Here is a 20,395-nt window from a genome sequence, read left to right on the forward strand (position 1 = left end):
GAGGGAGGGAGAGAGAAAAATTTGGAACTTGAAATTTTTTTAAATGAAAAACATCATCTTTATGTGTAATTGGAAAAAATAAAAAAAAATAAAAACCTAAAAACTATGATTTAGCTTAACATCTTTTTGATGCAGAGTTACATGTTAACTGTATGCTATGAGTGAAATGGAGGATGCCAATGAATAGTGGAAAATACACATAATTCAAACAGGACAGAGATTTGTACCTTAGACCAAAATCACCAGTCATTCTAGCTTGACAGATCCAAGCTGAAAGTAAGAAACAAATCCAATGATTCTAATTTTTAATTTTTTATGAATGTTGCAAAATGTAAAACCAAACTGTATCTAGGGTTTTTCCTTCCTTTTCCTTATACTAAAATATCACATCATTATCAAACCAAATTCAGATAGACCTTAGAATGCAGGTACTTCAGGGAATCTCTGAGCAAGGAGTGGACCAAGAAAGAGAGAGAAGGTCACATCTCCAAGGCTATCTAGTGGGAGGAGAAAGGTGTGGTCTGAGAATTGTAGCCAAGCAAGAATTTCAAAGGTAGGAGGGAAAGCTCACACATAGTCAAATCTTGCCTCACAGAGATATCTATAAATGGGCACTCAGAAGCTAACTGAAGGAGTTTGTACTCGAGCTCATTCTGTGCTAGCCTTGTGTTCCTTTTCTAGGTCAGTTTCTGTGTTGAGAGATCAACATTGCCTGCCTCTAAGAAAAGCCATTCTCATCTCAAAATGACATGATGTCAAATCTGGGGTTAATGTTGACCTTACCATATGCGAGCCTCATTCAATGTGTCATTCACTGAATATGTTAGTAGGATATTTTATAAGTACAAGAGCATAGATTATTATTGATGTTTCATTCTATAATGAAGCTTTATGACCATCCTATGGAGAAGAAAAATGTGGGCTCATATTGCAAAGGAAGTAGAAAATAAGTGACTACTAACTTTTTAAAAACATGAACACAATAATAGTTCAGGGCCTGGAAACCAACCTTTTCCAATGCTTGGAATCATGTATAGACTTTTAGAATATGTTCAGTTTTAATCTTTTAATTTTAAGGTAGAAAGAATGAAATAGTCTAGAGAAGAGAAATGAAAATAAGTAAATGACCAGAAAATAGGACCTGTAAAGTAAGGTTTATGATGAGGTTCTTTTCTTGGGAGAAGAGAAGGCCAAGGATTATCAATTTTCAATAATATTGTGAAGCACTTTGTTTTGCTTCTAATTGTCGACATAAATGGGGCATCAGAAGAGTAACGCTGACATAGTAGGAGCTTGGATATTGGGTACGTTCATTCAATGTTATAGAGACCATCTTCTGGGAAGTGGATCTCCTTAGGAGCTACTTTTGAATCTTTCATAGACTGAATTAGACAGACACAGACAAGCTGATCCCAGAAGTGTATTCTCTCTCTCCAAAAGCCATGAGAAGACTTCCATAGGAAGAGAAAACTAGCTTATATGGACAAATGGTAGGCAATGAAAAGATGATTATATAATATTTTTTATAATATAGAGGTTAGTCCAACATCATTCGATACCACACCTGTTCCTTAGAATTAAGCATTTCCTTTCCCACATTTTGCTTTCCTGATCAGCTTCAGTTTGAAGCCTGAAAAAAAAATGAAAGGGCTTAGGTAGTTTACTCAACAAATCGAAGTTGGCTTTTTTAAAATGATGGCCAATACCATTTTAACTGTTTGTTCTGCATCTCCAAAATCTTCTTCAGCTTTTTGACTTGAAACTCCAACGCCTGTTTACCATCTACTCCTTCTCTCCATATTAGATCATTCCTCTAATACAACCAAGAATTAACCTAATTAACTCAATCACAGTGACAAGGCTGAAGAACAGCCCAGAAGCAAGATGGGTAAAAATATCTAGGCACCAAAAAAAGTGGACATAAAGTCTTTTTGCAGGGAAATGACAGCATATCTATCTGTTATCTGGTCTCAGCCTTTGTGTCTATATTCTCAGGGTGGTGTTCTCTCCTCCTAGAGTAATCTTCATTTTAACAGGAGGAAAAGCCAAAGAAATTATTCCATAATGGTACAATTTTAGTTATCAGTGAATTGGAAAGGGGAGAGGGGACATTATTTGGGTCACCATCCTATTCATAAAATTAGCCCTCGGTAGAGTTAATGATATTTCTGCCTTTCTCTAGAAATCTCTAATAAAGATAACTATGTTACTACTAACAATGAAAATAATACCTCCAGTCTTCTTTGTTCAGCTTTGGCTGCTGGCGTTCCTTCTTTCATAAAACCTGGTAATGTACTTTCTTTTTGCCCCATTCTTGACTGACAAAATAAAAAAAATAAACTGAGATAAATATTGTAGTTTCAAATGAACACTGAGGCCATATCTTCACTGTTACAGAGAAAGTTTGATTAATTCATGCCAAAGACAGACTTTAGCCTGAATTATCTCAAAAGCTGAGCTGGTCTTGGTCATGCAAAGTAAGTAAGAATTTGACTTCCTTGTTCTTTCATCTGACTTCCAAAGCTCATCATCTTCACCACGTTTTTGAAGTTTGACCAACAAGACATACTGAAACCAATAGTCAGCAATGCCTCCTCTTCTACTTACTTTTTTCAACAAACGGCATTCTTATGTAGGTGTTGGCCAAAATTCATCTTCTTGCCCCATGCACTACCTTGCTCCATATTGTTCAATCTAGACTTCTGGTTTCTTCCAACTTCGTGGCTCCTACTGGCTCACCCGGTTTGAATCTGCCATTTCATCCCCACTGCTGGGATTTGCATGCTCTTTACTGACTGTCATCATCCCAGCTTTCACTTACTGTTCCACCTTAACCTCTAATTTTTGAGTATTTCCCAGGGTTAGACTGTCACCTCTATTTATCTCCCTCATCATTCCTTGGATCTCCTGTTCTTTACTTTCAGGCTTATCTTCCTAATTCATTGCTACTGAGTGAGACGCTTATGATATCTTGAAGTGACAAAAGGGCATGGCCAAAGTGGGCAAGATTTGGCTAAAGGACTGCTAGGGATCATTGGATTCATGAAATGGGCCCAGCTCCTGGCCGTTTGGAGATCCTTTCTATTGCCTGTAGGTGGACTGATTCTCCCTTGTCATTAGCCCTCAGAACAATTGGATTTGGTCATCCCTTACCTTTGCTTTTCCACTCCCCAATACAGCCATGTTACTTTCCTTCCTCCCTCCCAATATAGGTCGCCTATGATTGCCCTCCTTTTTAACAAGGGCTCACCTAGTCCTTTCTGGAATTGAGTCTTACCCCTACAGGAAGCATGGGAAAGCTTTCCTGGTCTCAGTCTTAAGTTTTCTTTGCTGAACCTGTAGTCTGAATACTTTATCTTATCTCCTGCTTGTCCAGACTGCTTGCCCCAGTGCTGATCTTATGGCTTTCTATGCTCTCAGGTTCCCACAGATCTCCTGTTTCCCCAGTCCCTTCTGAGTCTTTGACCTTCTTCTCTCCCTTGCTCTTTGATATCATTATCATGCTGGTTTGACCTCTGCCATCTTTTTCCTGATCTCTGATTTGAGTGCCTTGAATGACTACCTCTATTCTGATCCATTGCTTTGCTCAGGCCCCTTGCCTGCCTCTACTTTGGACTACTACTTACCTGGCTCCAAACCATTCAGGGGCCTGTGACCACTGACCGCCACAATCTTATCACCTCTGACACAGGCACAAGCAAGAAAATCAGGAAGGTCTCCGCAGGTGTCGTCAAGGATGCAGTGGTCACTCATCTTGTGACATGGCCATCATGAACTAGCCCTTTGGTGCCTGGCCCAATGTACCAGGTTGTTCCAAGCACATACACATCCCAGGGGAACACAAAGAAAGACTGATGGTAAAAGCCACCCAGGAAGCCAAATTTCTCAATACCAGAACAGTATAATTCTGCCAAGATGATGTCTTACTTGCTTTTATTGCTCTCCCTCCTATCAAAATCCTCAGCTCTAGCAACACATTATAAAGGCAAATTTAGCAAAACCAACCCAAAGGCCAAGGTTTTCCTTGATTTTACACACTGTTTAAGGCTACCTTAGAGTAGCAGAGGGGCTGAAGGTCATAATCACACCTTCTAGAAGTAGCAGTAATTTCTTGCTCTCATAGCTCAACTGCTCTCTTCCTCTCTGACTGTGGCACTCCTGGCTCTATCTTGACCCCTGAGATTGATTTCCTACTTCCTGCACATTTGACTTATGCCCCCTGCTTCTGTACAGCTGATTTCTTGGTACATTCTTTGCTCCCTACACTGCCACCTTGGCTCTCCTGATATCAATCCTTGGACTGGCAGGTCTAAAGGAATATACTCATTTTAGGATTCCTAGGATCATTAAAGACCTAGAAAATAGCACTTTAAATCCTCTAGGGTCCCCCAACCAAAGTGATCAACTTCCCAGGGAAATGAGATACATGAGGAAATGAGGACTGCCTCTGATCTCCTGAAGTCACACTCAGCTGAAAGAAAGCTGCTTAAGAGACTTGAACCACTAACACCCAAGCTCAGAGGCATCCTTTACTTTATATCTTCTTGTCCTCTCAGCTATGCTTTAAGGAAAACAAATATGGAATAGTAGGGAAAGCACTGGCTTAAAAATCAGGAGACCCTAGTTCTGGCCTTGGCTCTGCCACTAACTAGACTGGAAAAGTTAAAATGTCCCCGGGTCTTTTCCTCATCTGCCAAACGAAAGGACTGGACTAGATGAATTGCAAAATCCTTTCCAGTTCTAACATTCTATGAGTCTATTGTTGACTCAAGACTCAAAAAGTCACTGAAGAGTGAATGACTTCACTACCAGCAAGTCAGCAGAGCTTCAAGGAAATACAGAGGTGGGATTATTCACTGGCAGTATACTAAAGCTACATACCTAGAAGAGACTATGACTAACACTTTTCTCTGTGTTAACGAAGGGAACTGGGCTGGGGTTTTTTTTAAAATAATTTCAACCTACAGAAATTGCAGGGGGAGGGAGATAATCTGATCTATCTCATATCCACAAAAATTTGGGATCTCATTGTATCCCAAACGACATTAGTTGTTGAAAAAGATGTGATCCCATCTCAATTTAGTTTGCCATAGAGGAGGAAGCCTCTTCTCTCAACTCCAACTCCCACCACTTCACCCTGCTTCTAGACCTTCTAGCAGTGGTTGATCCCCTGACTTGAAGGCAGAGGAGGTTCTGGAGAACTCAGGAAGGGGTTAGTTGCCTTATAGTTACTATGAAGCAGCGTGGTTTAATGGGAAAGATACAGTAGTCAGGAGGACCAATTCTTCACCCCAACTTTATCACTAACAGATCTCCAGGATAGTCAGGGGCAATAACTCAACCTCTTCATCTCATCTGTAAAATGGCAGGACTCGATTACATGATCTCTAAGATGCCTCCTTCTGACTTGGGAACTGATAATTGAACATCTACAAAAGTCTTTGTATTTGATCAATTATACAGAGGACCAACTCCCAGTTTATTTTCCCTCTTCCTACATCCAGCTTAATGCCATATCTGAGATGTAGCTAGTGCTATGGCAAATCAATATCTATCTTCCAGCAAATAATGATCCAAGCTCCCTTACAGCATTGATATTTTTACAAAGACTGAAAACGTTTCTTACAAAAAAAAAAAAGATCCAACCCACGTGCAAATGATATTGTTTGTCCTTCTGTTGGAACTAAAGTTTCAACATCGTTCTATCGAGTCCATTTCCCCCATCCCCTTTCAGCCATGATTTTGTTTTGTCAGCTGCTTGACATTCCATGTTCTCTGGAGTACATACATTGGTCTCTATGTGGTCAGTTCATTGACAGGTGCAAACAGTTGACAATTGAACAATAGGTGGAAGTGATAATAAATAATGATATTAGCTGATATAAAAAGATGACTTCATAAACTAGGAGGAAGGTAAATAAAATCAACTGCGAGGAAGAATTCAGGATGATGACTCAGCAACACATTTCCTAAACATCTATTAACTGGTTTTTCAAGTCCCTTAAGAGCTTAAGATAAAACATATCTATGAAATTTTAGTTAGTTGGGAAGTGAACACTATGGTTTCTAAATTTTGTGAAGCTTAATAAAGCAGAATAATTTTCATTGAGTAGAGAGTCACAGAATGGATTATCTCCATCCTTATCCTTTTATTCCTTTTCTTTCTGCAAATTAGTTCAATCACTAAATTTTTCCTTAGAATTTGGCCAAATGTTCTACTTTACCCTTTCAAAAAGGATCTGCGATTTCATCAGTATGAGGAAATCCTGGTGAGAGAACCCCCTCCACCAGTACACATAGCAACCTGTGTATGATTTAGTAGATAAGCTCTGGGAAGTTACCATAACATTTGTGGGTTAAGTAACTCATTCAGTCAGTATCAGAGGTGAGATCTGAACCCGGGTTCTCCTGATGCCAAATCCAGCCTAGTAGTCATTATGTCATATTGTCTCGATGTGTTACTAACTGACCCAAAACATTTTTTATATTTTTAGATCCAAGAAAAATATTTTAAAAAACATAAATGCTTAGTTGCTTTGAAATCAGTTTGCAACGGAGGCCATCCTCTGAGACTGGAACAATGACAAGTATGGTCTGTATTATGGGAATGAAATTGACATGGCGAAGGGTCATGTATATCCTAAGAATCTCTTCTTTCTTCTCCTGACAATCGGTGCAATTGACAAATCATGATTTTTTTCCTATATTTCTGCCAACATCCTCTTTGCTCACATTGTGCCCAATCATGATTAATAAATGAAATAAATAATATACCTTATCATTGTTATCAATGTCCCACTTGACTCCCTTTTAGTTCTTGAAAAAAAGCACTATTGGAATCATTTTTCTGCCTCATCACTAAGATCTCTTCCTCTCCCCCAAGCTCTTCTGTACACAAATATTTTCTATTTAACTTCCAGTTAATCACTGACTATTTTAGAGAGCTCATTATTTCTCATTACCATGTTAGGGGCTAAGTAGACTACAGAAGTAGAAGATGTGACAAACTGCCCTCATCCAGCTTGCAATCTGTTTGGTGAGGAAAAGCTTGTGAATACGAAACAATTAGAGAATAATATATAAGATAATTGGTAATTAAGTTCGAAATTCCATGATACAGACCCAACTGCTGTCCTGGCTCTGCTTGTTTGAGGAGGCACCAGTACAATGTCATATGTGAGAAGGCATGTCATAGAACATGGTATTGTTGATTAGAAGATGATGCTCCCTGCCCCTCCAGTAGGAGAACTGCAGACATGTCTCTGTGTGAATATTACACACTAGAAAAAATGCCCAGAGAAAAGGGAGGGGAGATATTGTACTCATATTTCGATTCTTTGATGGATCTGTACTCCAATCCAAGTGGATACTCACTCCAACAGCCTAGATAGCCTCTCATCCAAGTGGGGCCACTTCCACGCCTTCCAAATCCCAAGAGAGATTATCTTGGGTGTTGAGGAAATGGAGGCAGAATGTAGAGAAATTCAAGAACCATTTATAAAGTGGCAACTACGTCCCAGTGCTGGGCTAGCCTCTGGGAATATGAAGATAAAAAAAAATGCCATGGCTTCCTGCCTAAAAGAAGTATACCTGGTATGGTGGGGAGGAGAAGGATGAATGTATCCAAATAAATATGACATGTTTGTAATAGGAGTTTTGTTTTGCTTTCATTCTCAATCAGAGAAACAGGTTTTTGCTGATTGGAAAAAATAAAATATGATTTAAAAAATAAATAAATATGACCTACATATAATGTGATAAGGACAAAGGAGAGATCTGGGCAAAACGCTGAAAGGAAATTTGAGGAGGAAGAGATCTGTTTTAGCTGGGGAAGGGAAAGGAGCTCAGGAGAGGCTTCATCACAGAGGTGGTACCTGAGTCTTAAAGGAAGAGAAGGATTTCAATAAATTTAGTTATCACTACTCCTACTAATGATACTTTGAGAAGATTTGAAGTGACTGAATCTTAAGCTACATGTTACAAGGAGACATATGGCTCCTTCTGAACCAGAGACATCCACGTAAATTTCAAGCAGGGATTCTTAACCTGGGTTCTGTGAGTGATGTTCGCCTGTATTGATTTAACCTGTGAATGACATTTTCCAATATTTTTATAACTCTTTCAATATAACCGGTTTTCTTTGCATTTTGTTTCATTCATTTAAAAACATAATTCTGAGAAGGGGTCCCTAGAAGGGCCTATGACACAAAAAAGGTTAAGAACCTCTGTTTTAAAGCATCTAAAGTCCAAGTCAATAAAGTCATATTGCAGTCACTACAACGATAACAACAAAAAAGTAATGAAAATCATTATGAGATAATTATTATGTCTCTTGTGGGAAAGGGAGGGGAATTCTTCACTTCATACTCTTATTCATACAGAGAGGGAGACGTAGAGTGAATCCCTCAAGAAGGTGTAATGAGTGGATTCCTCAACAGATTCAGAGAAATCAGTAAATAGAAACAGAGAAAAGTATCTTCGTTGGCCTCTAAATAGTAGCAGCAACTGCCCTGGATCTCACACTTTGGGGGAGGACTTGTGTTGTTAGAGAAAATAGGCATTTGCATTTGGGCAGTGACTCAGGAAAGCAACATTAGGTGGGAGAAGGAGGTAGGTGATCTGGTGCCTGGAGACTCGGAGGATGGACCATCTTCATCTATTTGGAGATCTATCCTGTGTAAGAACAGTTTGACTAATCCAGCTTAGCCTATAGGGCAGAACAAGAACCAGTAGGTGGAAGCTGGAGAGAAACACACTGAGGATCAACATAAGCAAAAACTTCCTAACAAATAGAGCTTCTGTATGAGTAGAATGGTGATGCAATGCAGTCTCCATTTCTGGAGGGGTTGCAGATTCTTAGTTAGGTACAGTTTGGAGCATGTAGTCTTTGAGATTCCATGGTTCTGAATAAAAATAAAAAGATGTGGGGCTTACACGGAATCATACATCCAAGGCGAAATGGGTACCACTCACACGTACCCCTCCACCTGTCCTAAATGCTCTTCTGAACCTGAGAACCTAAGGGTGTTTTCACCATGCTTACTCACTCTCGATTCTCCCTTTCTTGTTCTTTACAATTTGCCTGACCTGATGCCTTTAGCAGGTTTTAAAACTTGTATTACAAATGCCCAGAAAGGAACCTCAATTTAAAAAAAAATACTCATACAACAAGAAAATGTTACACTTAACCAAATAAGAAAGCTAGAGCAGTCTGAATTTTTAATGGATTTTTTCCAAAATTCCAAAACAAGATTGCAAGAATTCAACTTGTGATTGTAGTCCATAAAAAGCTTGATATTGGGCAAAGAAAACTTGCTTTAAAATGTTTTTTCCCATAGTTCCCAGTTAAATTAAAAAAGAGAGAAGGAATGTGATACTGTCTTATCTTTTTAAACTGGTGTAACATATATGAAGATTTTGGTATTTTATTAAATTTTTTCAATCCAATATTGATTGAAAATATGGATTTAATCTCCCACTGAAATATCCAGCTATAATTCTGTATAAACTAAAAAGCCACCTTTCAAATTCCTCATCTGTGAAATGAGGAGGTGAGCTTAAATGACCTGTAAAGTCCTTTCTGGATTCAAATCTATGATTCCAGGAGCTTAATGAGCTTCTGGAGAAAGTATTTCTCAGATTCTGACTGTTAATCTTTAATAACTGAGATACAAGCTGAACATATTTATGTATGTCTGTGTGTGCACATGCACATCGATTTGTAAGTTATCAGTTTTGCCATACAACAAAAATCCGATTGACTTGGCTGTAACAAAGAAAATTTTCCTGTGTAAACACAATCTGTACAAGGTGAAAGCCCTTCTGAAAGTCTCTGGAACTGATGCAGCTGTCTGGTACTCTTCTATCTATATATTATTCAACCTAATCAGTGCTGCAATATAAACACTGAACAAAATGACAGTTAACATCACAGCCGTGTGTTAACAGCAATAGTTTGCTTTCCCCAGTGAAGCCAACAGACAAAAAAAGCAATCAGAAAGAAGTAATATGGCCTAATTTCTGATATTTTATTCTCTGAAGGAGCTAATCTTCCTCTTCATTAGCATTCTAACAATATAAGAGACCTGTGAATGGAAAGGACAGCACTTTACAATTTTCGAAGTATTTTCTCTCTGCTCGTTTGCCCCATAATATAATTTCCTTTTCACTACAATAGATGATAAGATGACCTGTATTGACCATAAGAGAAAAATAACCTGGCCCAGGGGATAAAGGGCCAGGCTTGGAGTAAGAAGAACCTAAGAGCAAATCCTCCCTCTGACATTTACTAGCTGTGTGACCCTAGGCAAGTCACTTAACCTTAGGCAACCCTCTTAGACTCTAAGTTAGGGATGAGCTTCAATCTGCAGTTGGGTGTTCCCCTAACAATGAAATAATAGGTCTTATTGTACTAACAATACAAGAAATCAAAACCGGAAAAGGAGAGGTGGAAGGATGACATGAAAAGGGCACAGCCCTGGAAGTCCAGTGTGGATCTGCCTCATACTAGCTATATGTTCTAAACAAGATTGGAGATGGTTATTATGACCATGAGAGCTTCAAGAGGTCAGGAAAGTGAGTCCATGCCAGTGGAGTGGGGTCCATGCAAGGTTCTGCAGCCAGTCTATTCAGAACTGAGGCTCAGAAAAGCCAAGAGCAAACTTCAGGGCTCCCATCAGTGACAGCAGAGGAGCAGACTTATCCACAAGTGATGTGATATTTGGATGTGAACCACAAGGGATTCATGCTCTGTAGAAACTACATTCAATCTGGGCACACTCTTCCTGGGGACCAAGGTAGTATGGTGGTATAGGAGAAAATATATTCCTCAGGTGTTTCTATTTCTGTTCTTGCTATATCTTTAAAAAAAAAAGTCAATCGATGTGAATTAATTAAATAGAACTGGAATGTTAATTGGTAACTAACAATGGGGGTGGGAGAGGGGAAAAGAGGGGAGGACAGTGAATTGGGGCTTGAGCTGATAGCATACAGAAAAATACCACCTAGGAGACAAAAACAAAATGGCGAACTAGCAGGAAGCAGTCCAGTGAGCTTCTGCCCCTCCTCCCACTGCAATCTCCGCAAAAAACACTCCTCCAAATAGATCTGGATTTGGTCTAGATACATTGCATCAGACCAAAGGCTGACGGGAAAATTCAAGAAAATAAAACATAGTGAGTCATTTTTCCAACACAGGTCAGTATTGGGAGACAGGCCTGTGGACACTGGATATGGGGTCTGGGTTGGAATAAATATGCAGAGTGCTCCAGTGCCCAGGCAGAGGCTATGCACCAGGATAAGTGGAGGTCCCAGAGTCACATCAGGGCACCACAACAGGAATGGGTACCATCTGGCAGCTTTGTCACCCACTGCCCAGTTCTGGGTCATAGATCCAGGGTAGAATGAGGAGGGCACCTGCACCCAGGAGTGGCATTCTGGGGTAAGGAGTGGTAGCAGGTCCTAGGCTATGTAGAGAGAGAAGCAAGTTCAGAAGCAAGAAGGAGGGGTGTGGTTCAGACCACAGGAGGCAAGCAGCCACAGTTCTAGCTTCTAGCTCAGTCTGAAGCCTGCAGAAGAATAACCAGGACAGGAATTTCAGACCAAGAGAAATTGACGTATCTGTCATCCTGAGCCAGTGGAGCTTCCCAGCTGGCTGATAGGTGCTAAGTCCAGAAGCAGTTTACTGTTGCTCACAGACTTCAGATCAGGGAGCAACAAGAAGACTGGGCCCATTTGGAGAACACTGAAAGCTTGCAGGTCCTGAGCCTGGACTGTCCCTGAAATCCTAAAATAACACAATACTCTATACCACCCCCCCAAAGAAAGCAGCAACTAATCTAGCCCAGACTTTCCCTCCAGAAGTGTGCAGGGGTTGGCTTTAACATCATGTCCAATCAAGAAAAGGATTGGAAGAATGAACAAACAAACCAAAAAAAAAAAAAAAAGAATCCCACCATATAAAGTTATTATGCTGACAGAGATGTTCGAGACACAACCCCAGAAAAAGAGAATGATTCCAAATGTCAGCAAGAAAAGTCCCAAATAAAAACATAGCTTGGGCACAAATTCAACTAGAACTCTTGAAGAGATAGAGCAGGAGTTAAAAGGGAGTTTAAAATATTTTTATAAATGAAATGACAGTTCTAGAGAAAAAAAAACTGGAAAAGAAATGAGACCTAGATTAGGAAGAATTGGAATGGAAATCAGCAGCTTAGCATAAGAGATAAAGAAACTTGCCCAAGCAACAAACTTCCTCAAAATTAAAATGGACCAAATGGAAGCTGCTGACTCCTTGAGACAATAAAATATTAAAACAAAATCAAAAGAATGAAAAAAGAAGAAAATGTAAAATATTGCATAGGAAAAATAATTGACCTAGAAAACAGAAGAGAAGAAATTTAGAACCACTGTACTATTTGAATGCCATGACCAGAAAAGGAGCCTAGACATCATATTTCAAGAAATTTCTAAATAAAACTACCCAGATCTCCTAGAACCAGAGGGTAAAGTATTTTAGAAATGGCAAGAATCCACCAGTCACCTTTTGAAAGAAACTCCCAAATAAAAACTCCAAGAATACAGCCAAAATCTAGTGTTTCCAGGTCAAAGAAAAAATACTGCAAGCAACCAGAAAGAAAGGCTTCAAATATTGAGGAGTCACATTCAGAATCACACATAATTTAGAAGCCATTACTAAAAAGGAGCAGAGAACTTGGAATATGATATTCTAGAAGGCAAAGGCTATGAGCTTATAGCCATGAATAACTTACCCAGCAAAACTGAGTATAATCCTAGCAAGGGGAAAATGGATCTTTAATGAAATAGAGGACTTTTGTGCATTCCTGATGAAAAGACCAGAACTACATAGAAACTTTGAAGTTCAAACACAAGAGTTAGGAGAAACGAAAAGGTAAGCGAGAATAATCAATCAGAGACTAAACAAAGATAAAGTGCTTAAATTCAAATATGGGGAGATAATATGTGTCCCCTCCAGTCACCATCAAAAATCATAGAGGGAATCTAATTAGACAAGGTCTGGTTTTGTTATGTCTTGCTCTTAAGAATGAAAAGAGGAGGGAAGAGGAATATTCTGGGGAGTGAGGGCTAGGAAAGGAAAGGAAGAAAATCACCACAGAATTAGGGTGAGCAAGTGAACATCTATATAAACTAGGAAGAGAGAGTGAGGAGAGTTGCTGACACTTGAATCTCATTCTTATCTGAACTGGTCAAAGGAGAGAAGAATACTCAAGCAGTTTGGTACAGAAATACATTTCACTCAATAGGGAAAATAGAAGCAAAAAGAGGATGGATTAAAGAAGAGATTAGTACTAAGCAAAAAAAAAAAAACAAAAACAAACCTCGGAGGAGATACAAAAATATTTATGGCTCTTTTAAAACTTGGCAAAAAATGGGAACCTGAAATGGTGTCCATAAATTGTGATATAGTTGAAAAGTTATGATATATAAATGTGTTGGAATACTATTAGACTGTAAGAAATGATGAAGGCGATGGTTTCAGAGAAATCTGAGAAGACTTGCTTGAACTGGTGCAGACAGTGAACAGAACCAGGAGAACAATTTATACAATGACCACAACATGGTAAAGGCAAATAACTTCGAAAGAATTAGAGACTCTGATCAACATTAATGAATAACAACCATTCCAGAAGACCAATGGCAAAATGTGCTATCCATCTACGTGTAGATATCAATATATCTTTTTAACAGGATCAATGTGAATTTGTTTTTCTTGACTATATCTATATACATATATATATATGTATATATACATATATACACACATATATATATTTGTAAGAGAGATTTGTTTTCTTTTGTTCTCTGAGAGGTGGGGAGAGTAAGGAAGGTAGATTTTTGCTGACTGACACTATATATGTATATGTACGTGTACATATATATATATGTGTTAAAAGGTCTTTGTTATTTATTAATATCCATCATACTAAACAATTTACCTTGTGCTAAGAAAAAATTTAAGAACTACAGAGTAAGAGTGATTTGATACTCAGCTAATTCCTTTCACCTAAAAAGACCTAGTAACTGTAGGAATCTCTTTCCCCATTCTGCATGTGCATCTTTTATCACTACAGCTGTGGCAGGGGTTTTTAACCTGATCTGAATCACGGACTCCTTTGGCAGTCTGGTGAAACCTATGGACACATTCTCAGAATAATGTTTTTAAATGCACAAAGTAAAAATAGGTAGAAATTCAAAGGAAACCAATTATATTAGAATATAATTATCAAAAGAGGCAGCCAAGTGGCATAGTGGATAGAGTATCAGCCTGGAGTCAGGAAGACTACTCTTCCTGAATTCAAATTTGGCCTCAGATACTTACTAGCTATGTGACTCTGGGCAAGTCACTTAACCCTGTTTGCTTTAGTTTCCTCATCTGTAAAATTAGCTGGAGAAGGAAATGACAAACCACTCCAGTATCTTTGCCAAGAAAACCCCAAATGGGGTCACAAAGAGTCAGACAATACTGAATTACTATTACTAGTTTTAAAAAATATTTTTTTCCAAAACAAATTTTACTGACACTAAGAAACCCTGATCTATAGAATAGAACCTACTACCTAAATTTTTAGTTAGAGGTATCCTACTGAAAAATACATTGGCCTCAACAATAATTCGCTAATTACTTTGCTGGAAACATGGTTTCAGAGATGCAGGCAACCATCCACCAATGTGGACTATGACTCTTCTCAAGTTTTCTCATCTCATGCGATTCCTACCCATGTTTTCCCACAGATTTTCCCTAGAGGACCCACACAATGGGCTGGAGATCTTCTGGTGCTTCTAAAATCTCAAGGACACCGAGGCAGCCCTTTCTAAGGCTACCTATCTATGGCCTCCAGTTGATACAACATGACCAGTCCAACTTTTTTTCTGGTCATATACAACCTTGGTGATGCTTCTGTGGCACTTCTACAAGATAAAGCATCATTGATTGGTAGTACGCAGCAGCCCCTTTCATAATGCTTTGAAAATCAGCTTCTAGGGGCAGCTAGGTGGCGCAGTGGATAGAGTATGGGCCCTGGAGTCAAGAGGACCTGAGTTCAAATCCAGCCTCAGACACTTTTTAGCTGTGTGACCCTGGACAAGTCACTGAACCCCTACTGCCCTCAAAAAAAAGAAAGAAAATCAGCTTTTACTTTAAAATGGCATGACTGACTGGCATGCCTCTCGGCCTGGCAAGTGCTTGATGGATGATCCTTTCTGGGTTCTTTTGGTCTCTTCGCTGTGTACACTTCTGAATCTGTTAAGTGCCTTTCAGCAGTGGTGATGAAGCAAGTGCCTTTACTTCTTGCCCAGTTTCCCATTTATTCCATTTATTCCTGGAACAGACCAGGTTGGAGTCACTATCATCATAGGATCAAAGGAATCAGAGCTGGAAGGGACTGTAAAGATGACCTAATCCAACCCCTTTGTTTTCTAGATGAGGAGATCAAGGCCCAGAAAAGTTAACTGATTTATCACACAGGGAAGCAGTGATGGAGGCTTCTCATTCCAGAAGAAAGATTTCTGAATCCAAATTCTCGGCTTTTTTTGTGACACAGAGATGGCATGCAAGTATAGCTTTTCACCTTGATCTTTTTATCTGATTTGGTGTTTTCTTTGGTCTATCTAGTTGACTTTCTGACTGCATGGAGACATCTGATTTTGAAATGACTATTGATACAGGTAACCTGTTGTTTCTTGGTGAGATGGCCATTTTCATTTTTTGTGATGCCATCAAGTACTTGGCATATGGTTGACACGTTATATTCCTGATCCTGGTACTCACATTGTATAAGCATATGGTTTTATCAGTTGTATACAGGCTTTCTTTTCTTGATTCTGTACCATATTTTCCAAGATGCTTTCCCCTATATTTTCTTGTGCCCATTTTCTCATTGAAACCACCAAGAATCAAAGAGAACATTGACTTCACCGGGAGGGCTTTGTCAAGTTTTCAGATAGTTTCTCAATTTCTTCATTCTCATATGTTTTACATGATTGTATATATACAATTTGCTTACTTTCTAAGGGAAGGGAGAGATAAGGGAGGGAGAAAACTTGGAACTCAAAAAAATTTTAAATGAATGTTAAAATTGTCTTTGCATGTAATTGGGGAAAAATAAAATACTATAAAAATAGTTCTTCATTCTCTGAAATGATTGCTGGTATATGATTTACAAATATCTTCATGGTATTCGGGATCTTTATGCTCATCATGAGTAGGGCAAGAAGAGAAGACCGAAGTTCCCATTTTAATTCTGAGCACACAATGAGATCAACTTTGCCAATTTCTCTATTCCCTACCTGGAGAGGAATCTGACAGCTATTCTTTCAATTACCTGAAAATTTTTTACATCATCTGATTTAGTGGATAGAGTCCCAGGCTCAGAGTCAGGAAGATTCATCTCCCTGAGTTCAAATCTGGCCTCGGATACTTCCTAGCTGTGTGACCCTGGGCAAGTCACTTAACCCTGTTTGCCTCAGTTTCCTCATCTACAAAATGAGCTGGAGAAGGAAATGGCAAACCAACTCCAGTATCTTTGCCAAGAAAACCCCAAATGGAGGTCATAGCAAATCAAATATGATTGAAAAATGACTAAGACTCTTTATGGATGAACTGAAGGTTCTCTCATAGTGTATTAATTCTTTGGTCATTGGACAGAGTATGTTAAAATATGAATAATGAATGTTTATCCGTACTATATTTCATTATAACACCGCAGTCAGTGTAGAAGAGTTAGGGGATTGCAGAAGGTTGAGAGCTGTTTTGTATTTTCATCTGTTTCATGGGTGACTAGGCCCAAACAGTTTAGTACCTGGCCAGCAATCTTTGGGTAGTATGCCTCTCCAAACTACAATTTAGACAGGAGATAACCATCAGGCACTGGAATCATATTCAAAGTCTTTCTGTCTTGGTAGCTGCTAGAACTTAGACTAACTAGTTAGCAAATTTCTTTGGAGGAAAAATATATATCTCTTGAGAATTTAATCCAACTTTGTCGTACAAAACCTCCATATCTCAAGCATTTTAAGGATATCACAAAGCAAACTTTAAACAAAAACGCAATGTCCAAATACAGTTTTTGCTTTGTGAGCCATTTTGTAAATTTAAATAAGACAGTAATGTTTATAACACTTTTTTTCAGACTAACTAAACATTCAGTTTATCTCTCAGCATGTGTTCTGTTCCCACCAAATGACATAGGTTTCTGAAAATAAGTATGATTAAGTAGTTAAGTTAATGACTGATGTAAAAAGTCCCTGAACCAAGTTCACTGGTTGGTGATCAGCAAATGCTTAAGATTCTAAAACTCTATTAAGATACTTTTTACTGGATCAGCTACCTACAAGTAATAAACATTTGCAAAGAAATAAATAGAAAGTTAGAAGTATAAAAACCAAGTAGAATGTAAATGCCAGAGTGTTCAGGATAGGAGATTTTTTGCAAGGGCTAGGGCATTGTGCTATATTCCTAGAAGATAATTTAAGGTAGCATAATAAAATAATCATCCTTTTTTGGAAACAGAATATGTTTAGCTCTTCAGGACTAAGGTAATTAACATATAGTTTCACATATTAACCTCTCACTATAGGTATGTGGAAATACGTAACTAGAGTTTAGAAACATCAAAGCAGTGATGCTAAAAGTTACAAATAAAAGAACTAGAATATTCAAATCCTCTGAATTTTTAGTGGTAGCCTGTTAGGACTTTTTCTTAAAGTAGTAAGAAATCCCTCAAGAAACGTTTTTAAAAATCTCATATATTTTTATTGATATATATTTTATTTTTATTGATAGATTCCCTAATGTTTTTCTTGGGGAGAGGGAGGGCCATTTGTAATTTGTGGGGGCAATTAGGAGTTAAATGACCTGCCTATGGTCACAGAGCCACATGTATCAAAGGTAGGCTTTGAACTCAGATCTTCCTGACTCCAAGGCCAGCCCCTTGCTTGCTGCCCCATCGGGCTTCTCGGTCTCACAGTTTCTTAATCTGGGCTCTGTGAACCTTTTCAAAAATATATGTTTTGATAACAGCATTTTAATAGAATTGGTTTGTCCTATACGTCTATGTAGTCTACATTTGAACATCATTCAGAGAAAGAGTTCAAAGGTGTCACCAGACTTCCAAAATGAATTGATTCATTTCTGAAAATGAGGTTGCAAAGCTTTTCAATCTCACCTAGATACCAGTAGTTGGACTCGAATTCGTGATTTTTTTCAAAGTAAAAATATCTGAAGTTAAGAAATAAAGACATTGTTTAACAGGCTAAGTACAGTACACGCCACGTAACAGGGCAGAAAGAAGAGTTTTCTTGGAATCGGAAGACTTGAGTTGGAGTCTGTTCGTCTCTGCCACTTACTAGCTGTGTGACCTTGGACAAACACTTTGTGTCTCTGAGTCTGTTTCCTCATCTGTAAAATGACACCAATAATAGCTCTAATATTAGCATCACAGAGCTGAGAGGAAAGGGCTTTTTAAATTGCAAAGTGATGCATAAATGTGAATCCTCGTTATTACTTTCCTAGTTTCCAACAAGGATTTGCTATTTTTGTTGTTCAGTCAGATCAGTCATATCTGACTTTTCATGACCCCATTTGGGGTTTCCTTGGCAGAGATACTGAAGTGGTTTGCCATTTCCTTCTCCAGCTCATTTTACAGATGAGGAAACTGAGGAAAACAGGGTTAAATGACCTTCCCAGGGTCATTGAGCTCGTAACTGTCTGAGGTCAAATTTGAACTCAGGTCTTCCTGACTCCAGGCCCTAAACTCTATCCACTGCACCACCTAGCTGCCTCTAACTATAATAAACTATTCCAATTATCATCCCTAGTCCCGACAATGATAAACTTTTTCCATATGTGACTTGATAATACTCTTTCAGTGGAAACTCCCAGGTCATGACCATATCCTGTGGCTTTTGCTACAAATAAGCCCAAAAGAGTTTGCAGAGTCAGTGGACACCACTGGGGTTATGGTGCTCCAAGGCAGAGAGGGGGCAGGAGCTAATTTGTTTCCAACAGCACATTGGAGGAGCTGGATCCCCATATGCCCAGTTGACACGATCTGCTAGAGAGTGTATAAAGTACTATTTTTCTCCATAGAGAACTAGCCTTGGGGTCAGAAAATCTGGTTTCAAATCCCACTTCTGATATATACTGGCTCTGTGCCCTGGTCAACTCTCTAAGACTCTCAAATTGCAGAGTAACAGAACCTACACTGGTAGAGGGACTTTCCTCACCAGGAGTTCCCTACCTTCCCCCCCCCAAAAAAATTCTGATATGAAATAATTTAAAGACATGGGGAAAATACCATTTGCATATAAGAACAATTTTCAAAAGGCGCTTAATAGAAGTTACTTTTACTTTCTTGACTTTTTCTCTAAAAAAATTTTTTTACACTGAAAGCTCTGTTTTACCGTTTTCCTGATAGACATAAAAATGTACTTTTGGCTGATTAAAAAAAACCAAAACAACATTTCTTACTAGATCAAAATGAGACATTTCCGTGACATTTTGAAGAGATCAAGCTTAAAATTAAAAAGTGAATATTCAATACATGGAAAACAAACAAACAATGGGCCCAAACTCTGGCTCCTTCCCTTTCTTCTTTTCTTCCTCTTAAATGCCTCTTGAGCTCCGTGCTTGGCCCTCTCTTGTCCCCTCATATACCCTCTCTCCGACAATCTTACCTATTCCCAGAGCTTCAGCTACTGCCACTTGTGGAATATTCTCAAATCGGCACTTTGTCTCCTAACTTAGCTCCAGATCCACGTGTCCAACAGCCTTCCAGCAGGTTCCATCTGTGTGTCTTCTTGGAACCTCAAGCACAGTGTTCTCCAAAAGGGGGTGCTTTCTCCTTGGGAGTCAGTCCTCAGTAACAATTTCCTAAGTCTGTTAATAGCACCCTTATCGCAGGCTCGAAAACTCAGGTCATCTTCGGCTTTTCCTCCTCCCTCATTGCCCCTACCCACATGCTAGGTCCTGTTAATTCTACCCCTTAACTATCTTTCATGTTTGTTCTGATTTTCCTTTTCAGCTACCACCGCTCTAGTGGCAGTGGAGCAGCCAGGGCAGCTGTAGCAAGAGAACTGCTGGACTTGAAATCAGTGGGCTTGGATGCAAGTCCTAAGCGCTGATATTTCAGGGCTATATGACTGTGGGAAAGTCACAACGTCCTTCAAAACTCATTTTCCTCATCCGTAAAAGGGGGATAATGCTATTTGAGCTATCTACTTCACAGAGTCGTTGTGAGTCAAGTGCTTTCTAAACCACAAGTGAAGCGCTTTGTAAACCACTTATTGTTGCTGTTCAGTCATGTCCTACTCTTCATGACCCCATGGGGGATCTTCTCAGCAAAGACATCGGAGTGGT

General features: G+C 39.0%; 1 protein-coding gene across 1 annotated transcript in view; it reads right to left on the minus strand.

The window, feature by feature from the left end:
• The window catches only part of C5H10orf67 (chromosome 5 C10orf67 homolog), an 80,969-nt gene that overhangs the window by 9,875 nt on the left and 50,699 nt on the right, over window positions 1-20,395 (minus strand). The window contains exons 12-13 of the mRNA XM_036760522.1: window positions 1,707-1,813; window positions 1,565-1,630 (exon numbers count right to left, since the gene is read on the minus strand). Of these exons, the coding sequence (XP_036616417.1) occupies window positions 1,565-1,630; window positions 1,707-1,813 (173 nt within the window). The remainder of the gene's footprint in view (window positions 1-1,564; window positions 1,631-1,706; window positions 1,814-20,395) is intronic.

Source organism: Trichosurus vulpecula, chromosome 5 (assembly GCF_011100635.1).
Source record: "Trichosurus vulpecula isolate mTriVul1 chromosome 5, mTriVul1.pri, whole genome shotgun sequence".
Classification (NCBI taxonomy): Eukaryota; Metazoa; Chordata; class Mammalia; order Diprotodontia; family Phalangeridae; genus Trichosurus; species Trichosurus vulpecula.